The sequence below is a fragment of the Microtus ochrogaster genome, chromosome 6 (genome assembly GCF_000317375.1).
Source record: "Microtus ochrogaster isolate Prairie Vole_2 chromosome 6, MicOch1.0, whole genome shotgun sequence".
In the NCBI taxonomy this organism is placed as follows: Eukaryota; Metazoa; Chordata; class Mammalia; order Rodentia; family Cricetidae; genus Microtus; species Microtus ochrogaster.
Window position 1 is genome coordinate 78,977,495 of NC_022013.1, and position 9,945 is coordinate 78,987,439.

The 9,945-nt window shown below is 39.2% G+C and overlaps 1 protein-coding gene across 2 annotated transcripts in view; it reads right to left on the reverse strand.

Annotated features, from left to right (window-relative positions):
* Positions 1-9,945, reverse strand: part of Syt14 (synaptotagmin 14) — a 173,475-nt gene that overhangs the window by 43,177 nt on the left and 120,353 nt on the right. For both annotated transcript variants that reach the window (XM_005348901.3, XM_005348902.3), the window contains exons 5-6: positions 7,303-7,574; positions 2,557-3,006 (exon numbers count right to left, since the gene is read on the reverse strand). In XM_005348901.3, coding sequence (XP_005348958.1) covers positions 2,557-3,006; positions 7,303-7,574 — 722 coding nt within the window. The remainder of the gene's footprint in view (positions 1-2,556; positions 3,007-7,302; positions 7,575-9,945) is intronic.

Consider the following 9,945-nt stretch of genomic DNA (forward strand, 5'->3'; position numbering starts at 1 on the left):
GCACAAATACACACAATTAAATGCACAAATGTAGTAAAGTTTATCCCATTTCTGATCTTACCTAACTTCTTCCATAGCGTTAGCAGAATCAGAATATCAGAGACACACAGTATGTAGGTCACTGGTCTAAACCCTTTCATTTTAGTCACCAGAAACTTGATGCTCAAACTCCTTTAGGAAGCTTACATAGCTAGTTGAGAGGGAACTCAAATCTTTCAACTTTCAACACATTGCCCACATGTACGGTCAAGGAGGCACACGCAAGCTACAGCCACATTTCAATGCTGTGTTAATCTTTTCAGTAGCAAAAACTATCACAGAGTTCTTAAAAAGTCATTTTTGTGTTCTGACTCAACAAGTTCCTGGAAAACTATCTATGAAACTAAATACTATATGTGAATTATGTTATTATCTATGAAATAAACTGAAATCTTTAAACATATTTTAAAAGTAATCTGTAAATCTGGGTGGACTAAAACTTCCTTGGTGAAAAGTTAGTATTATTGCAATAATAACAATAAATAATCACTAAAAAGTTACCAGAACAAATGACTAAATATGGAAGTAATCTTTTTTCCACAAATGTACCTCATAAACATGTCTTACAGAATTAAAGAGAAGCTCTCTCAAGTAAACCACAATAGCAAGAATTCTCCATTCAGCTTATTTTAAAAATTAAGCAAAGAGATCACTAATTCTATGGAACATACATCAAATACATGAGTAATATCAATACTGTGTTTTTACATTCAACACAACAGTGTTATAAATTAGCCTAAAATCATGTGCTGAGTTGTAAGATTTTGAAAAAATGGGAAGGGCAAAGCAAGGCTAAAGAGCACTTAAAGCAGCTACTAAATGACGGGCACACTGGCACCTAAGGAGAATTTCTACAGCAGAAGACAGACACCTCTCTGTAGATGTAAGCAATATGTGTTAGAAGCTACTTACCTAGCACCTTCTCCTTCTTGTGAGTGGCCCATAACTCACTGAACTGCCTGGCCAAAAATATTACAGAATCCATGACTACAGAGCAATACACACAATGTAGGAGCCATTTAGCCTGAGCAAAGACAAAACTGTTCTATTGTTTATGGCAAAGAATACAATTAATATAGAACTGGGAACAGATGATGTCATCAAAGCAATACAAACACATTTTTTGACACCAGTCTTTCTCTTCTAATTTAACTCAGTTATTGTGTAAGAACCTATTTTCTGTAGAAAACTGCTACTCATCTATAGTAGATAGTGAAAAATTTTAAAAACTGGATTAATAATAGCAGAATATTTCATGTTTCTAAAAATGTATACCCCCTAAAAGATTGTCTGCATATTCCTTCATTTCTTCTTATAAATCACTCTCATTTTAAAAGGCATTTACACAGTGGAATACAACTCAACTGTAATGGAAAGTAAAAAGATTGAATATGCAGGCTGTTGGTAGAAGCCCCACACTCCAGCAGATGGCCCCACATCCTTACACATATGGACAGCACTAACTGGACTAAGTGGGTTAATAAAAAAGACATGCAGTTGGGATAGGGATATGTTGAGGGAGACATAGGAGGAATTATGGTCATTTGGGAAAATATGATCATATTTTATTGTATACATGTATGAAATTCTCAAAAACAAAAATGTCTTAAAAGGTATGTCCCCAAAATTGCTTATTCTAAAAATTTTAAATGATGTGTTAATTCTATCAATAAAACCGAAATCCACAAGACATATTACATCTACCATCATCTTTTCCTTATAAAGACCCTGCAGGACCTGGTGAAGCAGCCTGGCTGCATGGTGTATGGAAGCTGGCAGGTTCAGATCCTGCCTGGTATGATGCAATGGGCCAGAGCTGAGGCTCTAGGCTCACATGGTCAAAGCATAGAAATAACTGTGAAACACCAGACCTCCAACTTAAAAGTTAAATCTATTCTAAAGTCTGCATATTTACATTATAAAATGCTTCTTCTCCAAAATAACACAGAAAGGAATAAATATAAGTCATAATTTACACTTACCCAAGTCACAGATTTTCTCATACAGAAATAACTATGTGACATAATGCACCTCCCTGGTTTAAATAAACAATGTAGTCATTACTCTCCTGTAATCTGGAATGCCTTGTGGGAATTTTGCTAAAAATATATAGAGAGATAGTGTGTGATTTAAAAAAAAATTTAAAGGTTTGGGTTCATAATTTTTCACTGAGAAATACTTCAGTCTTTTCTCAAAAGGGATGAAAAATATAATAAGGACTTGTTCTTTGGCTAGACAGTTCCTCCTGCGCCATCTAGTTTACCTGAAAAAAAAAAAAGGGTAACTTCTCTAGTGAGTCTGGACAATGCACCATCAACCATGTAGTGCAGGCAACAGGAACAAACGCCAAGGCCTGCATGAGAGCTTGGGACAGACAAAGAGCATGAGGTAAACTGACAGCAAACAGAAGGGCGTAGACAGATGTGTGGGAGCAGTGGGCTGGTCACAGACGTCTCCTGCTGCTTGTGTTACGTGCCATACACAGAAACTGCATTGGGGTCATTGGATGATACTCACAGAAGGGTTGTAGGAAGGCTCCAGTATCACCGGTAACGACATTTTCCCTTGAAGATTCAACTTCGTTAAATAAAAAATCTTTTCCCCCACAATCTTTTCTTTCTTCATACGATGAACACCGTACAGTCTAAACCTAACTGCATAATTTCCGATCATCTCTGATTCAACGTGGTTAAATTTGAATGTTTCTGTGAAGACAGGGCATGGTCCTCTCTGGATGCTGGTTTTGGCTCTCTGTTTCTTTATAGGTAGAAGAACAAGATGCACCTGCCACGAGTTGCCACCTGTCCTGTTATACGTTGGAATGTCTGTGACAGCTGTCACCGTCACCAGAAGCTTCTGTCTTTGTGAGTCATAGTCAAAGGTCACATCCAGTGTGCCGTATTTAGCTTCCGGCTCTGGAGCAAAAGGCTTAGGAAGCTGTGAGGAGGATCCTTGGGCTGACATGTCCTAAGAAAATCAAATTTAAATGTTTTTAGTTTTTAACCCTAATACTTAATCTAGATGTAAATAAATGCCAAGTTCTTGTAGAGAACAATATTCAACAGTTTTCATTGCTACCATGTTGAAAGCTCAAGCGTCACTCAGCTACAGGCCAACATCACCCACAGGCAGTGGTGATTTAAGTGGTGAAGACCACACAAAGAATACAACTTTTGAGTGCACTATTCACTACCATAGTTTTGATGTATATTTGTATAAACTAGACAACGTGCATATCAGTGCCATTTCTTTGCTCCTGATGGAGGAGCCCGCAAAGAAGAGCAAAGTTCTATGCTACAGAAAGATGTGGCTCCACTCTCAGAATAATCCAGTAAAACTTAAGCCAATAGAATGGGAAACCTGCTAGAAATGCACAAGGCTCAGGACACTGGCGTCCAGACAGTCACTCTCCACATCAGGCCATGCTTATCACAGTTTCCAACCAGAATCAAAAACAGCTGTATTTTTCTCTACGTTAATCGCCAAAGACATGGGAAAATACACATTTCAAAAACTGGAGAAAGGCTAAATCTGCACATGTTACTATGGTATGGTCAGAAACAGAGACCATTCTACCATCGACTGTCTAACTGCTCGCGAGATCTCATCTAGTGACTGACAAAGCTGGAACCAGGTTTTTGACCTTTGAGCCACACACTTTGACCTTCAAATATTGAATAAGACCTTGTATTCATAGCTACTGTAGCACAGAACAATGCTGACCAAGGTCTTCCTTCTCCTATTAGCTCAAATGATGCCCGACCCAGAAGGTTCTCTTGGATGTGCTTACGGCACAACTAGGGCAGATGGAGGCACACAGAGCTCCTATGAGAAATATCTATCTTAACCTTGCAATGGAAATGCTTGCTTTTCATTCTCTTTCCACAAGCACGCATACAGATAATGTGTGGAATCAGTTTGAACCAAAAGAATAAGGACAGGGCTCTAGGGAACGGTAGGTTCACATAAAAAGCTGGCCCTGAATAAAGCCATTATGCAAAGTCTTACTTATCTGGTTGAGTGTTAGAGAAACAAGCTCCTGAGTTTTTCAGTCAGCTTAGCACTGTGTTATAAGCCCTCTGTTAGCTTGGGATAGAAGACTCTTCTTTAAGCAGAAAATATCAAAAAGACAGGAGCCGCTGATACTTTAAGTATACGAAGTCCTTGGTATCACATGTGGAAAACAGGAAGAACTTCTGTAGAAGACATTCCTTAAATTGATTGCTTATGTGCATGCTGCATGTATTTGTGTGTGCTGCCTGGGTTTGACACATGCACTCCAGTACACACTCACACACAGATGCCAAAGGAGGGTGTCAGAGGCCTGCTCCACCATCCTCAGAGCCCAGAGACTGTCACTGTGTGACTAAGCTGGCTGGTCAGCAAGCTCAGTCAGCTTCCTTTCTCTGTCCTTAGCAATGTGGTTGTAGACACAGGTTGCCATGTACAGCTTTAAGTGGGTGCTAGAAATACAAACCCATTTCATAATTGTTAATTATAGATTACCTGATGTGGGATTCCCCTCTGTATGCTGTGAATATGTTTTAATGCCATTGGTTAATAAAGAAGCTGCTTTTGGCTAATGGTTTAACAAAGTAAAGCCAGGCGGAAAATGCGAACAGAGATGTAGAGAGAGATAGTAGGCAGAGTCAAGGAGAGACCATGCAGCCACCAAAGCAGACAGAGACCCTGGAACCTACACGGTAAACCACAAGCCTCGTGGTAATACACATTATAATAGGAATGGATTAAGATGTAAGAGCTAGCTAGGAATATGCTTAAGCTATTGGCCAAATAGTAGTGTAATTAATATAGTTTCTGTGTGGTTATTTTGGGTCTGGGCAGCCAGGAAACAAACAAGCAGCCTCTGCCTACAATTACCAATGTCTCTTTGGTATTTCAACTTAATGTTTTAAAAATAATTATCATGGTAAGAAGGGTTTTCAGAAAATGAACACTTTATGAGGTCCTAAATTTCTGGGTTTTACTTCTGACATTCTAACAATCCTTAGAAATACAGGTGAAATCTTACATACCAAAGCTACTATTCACATTCCTAAAACAAGCACTAAGAGAAAAAATCTTTCCCTATCAGGGTGCTGGGCGTCATTATTTGCAGAAAGTCTTCAATAGAGCTAGTTGATGAACCTGTTACATGGATCCTCTGATGCAGGATAGATATTATAAGGATGTAAAATAAACTTGAAAAAAAACAAATTTTATAGTGGCCTAGGATATCCAATATTCCACATCTAAACATTTATGTAGCATTTACTAGATGTACTGTATGAATGTATTCGGGGGTGCTATAAAACATTCCACATCTAAACACTCATGTAATGTGTACTTGATGTACTATATGAATGTATTTGTGTGCTATAAAAGGCACAAGCATGGGAGAAACTGCATAGTGTTATCACAGCAAGTACACAGCTTCTGAAATACACACAGCAGTGGTTATGCACAGATAAGCAAGCAGCTTGAGAGACATGTGCAGAAAGAATTCCTAAGGTAGCAACCTAGAAAATATGCCAGCAATCTATGGACTACAAAGAAAGCATGATGGAGCAAGTGGATACGAGGCTCACCAAGAGATGGAAAGTCCATGCCTTGCCATGTTGACTGTGAGCCAAGGATTTTTATCACCCACAGGTTCTACTTATGAAATACAGGGAAAAACCTGCTTCTCAGGTAGCAAGCTTCTCTAATTGGCAAGTTCCCGGGGTAAGCAGGTATATTTTCCCTTCATTTCTTCCATAAACAAGAGCTTGCTGCCAGTTGTGGGTGCCTCTTTTCAAATCTCAGTGCTAGTCCCTGCTATCGAGTGATAAACAGACCTGCAGACACTGAGAAGGATACATAGGCCATACGGGCCGGTGTGGGCTCGCCACCTATCTGCTCTGACATCCTGTGGCAAGTTGTGTTGATCTACTTTACCTTCATTTGCTTAATGTCTGCTTTGCATCTGAAGAGGAGGAAAATATACACACATACACTTAAGCATCTGGTTGCATTTGAACATGTTACTTTGGTAATTAAGGTTTCTGGGACAGTTTGCCTTGTAGTATTTCCAGATGGCACTATCATAACAAAGAACCCTCAAACAACAACCCAGTCAACAAGAATGTAAAGAGTAAGGTAGCTGCTACTAACTCCTTTTCTGCACATGCAGGGACCTGGGGGAACAGAGCTGCCTGCTTTTCTCTGAAGTTAGCAGTTTTTACTTCCTGAAGCAGTGACTATGAACAATGAATAAGCTGTCTAGATGTCAGATAGATACTATTGTGGTCACCGTTATAATCCAGGGTCACTGCTAAGTCAGTGGCTACCTATATAGTTTACAAAACACAAAGTTCTCAAATATGTTTATGTGACAGCACACAGGGAACTGGTAGAATCATGACACATTAAAACTTAAAAGTCCCAATTCAGCAGTTCCTTCTAGGTCAGATACTACATGATAATACTAAAGCTACCAGAAAGCAGTTATAGTACTTTTAAATTATAGGAGAAAACCCCAAACTGAACAAATTCTGTCTATAGTTTAATCACAATGTGCATTAAAAAACTACCTATATTATTTAGACAGCACAGACCATGTCAGAGGGATAATGCTGATGGGGCTAAAGCTGAAGGACCTTGCAATGTAAAACTTGTGAAAGAAAGCAGCTCCTACAGATAATTGCTGCATGTGAGGCTTGGGATACCTTAGTCTTCATCCTAAGAACGAATGAGACAAATTCTTTATGGATTACAAAAAGACTTCGAAACTACAATTATTTTGTCACCATTTTCTCATTTTTTCACTCCAGAAAAGTAACAAACAAAAGCAGTCAGCCACACTAAATTTAGGAAATTGTGAAATTTTACCCGTAAAGCTAACTAACATTTATTCTTCTCATACTCTATGAAATAAAAATACAGTAAGATTAATTTGAAAGGCTTATAAAACACTGAATAAAATTTTAATAAAAGAACAAAAATAGCAAATTAAAACAAAATAAAATGATAATAGAAAGCACAAAATATAAGCAAAAAGGTAAATCGTTCCAGACATTCTATGTAAAATATTTAAGACACAACAACCATGCCTACTCCCGTCTCTGCTATGGGAAAGTGTGGGATATGTAGGCTGCGGCAGCCTCAGTGAGTGTGTCAGGTGAAGGCTCGACAGTGGAGTGAGAAGCTACGGGGCTGAGAGAAAGAGCAGGCCCTTAATCTCCAGAGCACGCTCCCTGGACGCTGCAGGATGCGGCTGCTTACTTCAGGACTGAGGACTGCGGTGCTGTCGCTAGGGACATCGTCTTCATAGCCTTTATTGTGAAAGCTCTCTGCCTCATGCCCTGTGCTTCCTTCGCTGGGGCACTTGTTGAAAGAGCAGCGTGGGCTGTTGCTGCAGCGGGAAATCTCACACTTGCCATCCCCGATCTCAGAGGGTGTGCATGAGAGGTGAGGTGAACCGCTGTCATCTTGGTAAGGTGGTGGCTGCAGCTCATCCAATGGAGGTGTTCTTCTCATTCTCTGAATGCAGTTTCCTACCAAGGACAAGAGTGTGGTCACTGTCAGTATACAAGAATGGTAAATAACTTTAAAAAGTAAAGCAAAAGCTCAACAGCACAGCTGTTAAGATCCTAAACGACTTTTTTCTTTCCTCGGACCAGGCACAGCAATAAAATCATTTTCCTCTCACTCATAGGATCAGGAGCATTAAAGCCATTCACTGTTATAAACCACACAGACAAAAATGACCCAAACTGTCTGTTACTCGATCCTCTCTCCAGACATTTCCAATGCCATGTGTACGTCACCAATTTCCTTGTAATTGGTAACCTGTCAAGAGGCCATACAAGTATGGTGGGTAAAACATAAGAACCCTGTTACTTTCTCAGTTATGGGGATGAATTCCAGTCAACATTCAGTTAGCATTTTTCCACATCTAATTGGTTTTAGAGACTAAAGGAGCCATGTTAAGTCCCTGCTTGCCATCTCTGAGACTACCTGAGTACCCAGCTTTTCCTGGCCCACAGGAAGAATCGCTTCCAGCAATGATGTGAAACCACATCTCCACCTTCTCTTAAATTATTTTTTAAAACTTTTGCTTCAATAATCTGTCTCACCCTGCAATGGAGAGTAAACATAGCTATAAATGGTTGGGATGAAGGAGGGATAAGGGATTCACATATAATATAAAATCTTTGGACTGGAGAGGGAGGGGGAGAGGAGTGGGGGGAGGGGGAGAAGGGTGGGGGGAGGGGGAGAAGGGTGGGAGGACGGGGAAAAGGGTGGGAGGAGGGGGAGGAGGGTGGGGCTGGGAGGCGGAAACTTGTTTTTTTTTTTTTCCTTTTCTCAATAAAAAAAAAGATTAAAAAAAGAAAAAGAAAAAAAATTTTTTAAAAATCCTAATAAACTTTGTTTTAAAAATATAGCAACTTTTCATTTTCTTTCTAAGAAATTAAACACTTCTAACTCTTATCTATCTTTTAATAATGGTTATTGAGCACTCCACACTCCATTAAGTCTAGATGCTCTGGTGCATGCATACACTGTCATCATACACATAGACCAGGAGGGAGGTCATAAAACTGTATGGACTGTAGACATGTTGGCTCTGCTTACAATTTAAGTAGACAAGACTACGTAGATAGATCCAGAATTCAGTGTTGAATATTAAAGTTAAACAATGCTCCTACAAAAGAAACTCTGAAAAAGGTAGTGTAAGATAAAATTACTGCAGGGGTCAGGTAAAAACTCAATACAGCTCTTTCTTCAATTTTACATAAAAATTAAAGGCCTCATTTTTATTTGTTTTGTTTTTGTTTGTTTGTTTTTTTCGAGACAGGGTTTCTCTGTGGTTTTGGAGCCTGTCCTGGAACTAGCTCTGTAGACCAGGCTGGTCTCTAACTCACAGAGATCCACCTGCCTTTGCCTCCCGAGTGCTGGGATTAAAGGCGAGCGCCACCACCGCCCGGCCAAGGCCTCATTTTTTAAAAAAAAAACCAAAGCTCTCATTCAAACGAAAAATATTAATTCCTTAATTATAAATTTACATAGTTGATCAAAGGCCCTAACTTTAAATAAAACATCCTACCTTCTGAGTCTAGTACAAACTTTAAAAAGTTATCAAAATGATGCACCTGAAGCCATGCAGGAGGACGTATTAATAACTGAGACAAGACAACTCTGCCATCACAGAGTCCACACATGGAGCCCTGTCCTCCCAGCAGTCCTGCCAGTGGGCACAAGGGCAGGGTTTAGCCTGGATGCCAGGGATGCTTTGGCTTTCCTGATAAAAACGGGGACACCCAATTGGCATCTCTGTCCTTCCTTCTGCTTGAGGTTCAGTGGCCACCTTGGGACTGAGAAGTCACAAGCATGAGAATAAAATCTGAAGATAGAGAAAGAAAAACAAAAAACAAAGCAAGCAATAACAGCACCCCCCCAAAACAAACCAACAAACCTCAAAGCACACAATAAAAAAGAAACACAGAAAAGTCGGGGTATCAGAAATTTGTCCCAACTTTGATGACCAAGGAAGACAAAACACGAAGGTAAACACGATAGCTCCATTTTCTGTAGATAGCTACAAATGCAGCCTCAGCTGTCGGTTTAACTCATTAAACGACGCTTTCCTCTCCTCATTCTTGTACTTCATCTATCAATTGATTAAATTATATAATACCTTTATAGCTGCTGACATATAGTAAGTCAAGAATTCCCCAGGTTTAATGCAATTTTAGAATATGTGTGGCAACTTCAAGAAAATAAAACAAAAAAATAAATAAAAGGGATAGAAACTGAAAATAGAAAAGATAAAATAGTAAACAGAAAAATAAATTTAAAAACATGTATAGATCAGAAAACTTTAACAAATGAAAATATAATTCATTAAAAAACAGAAATAAAGCC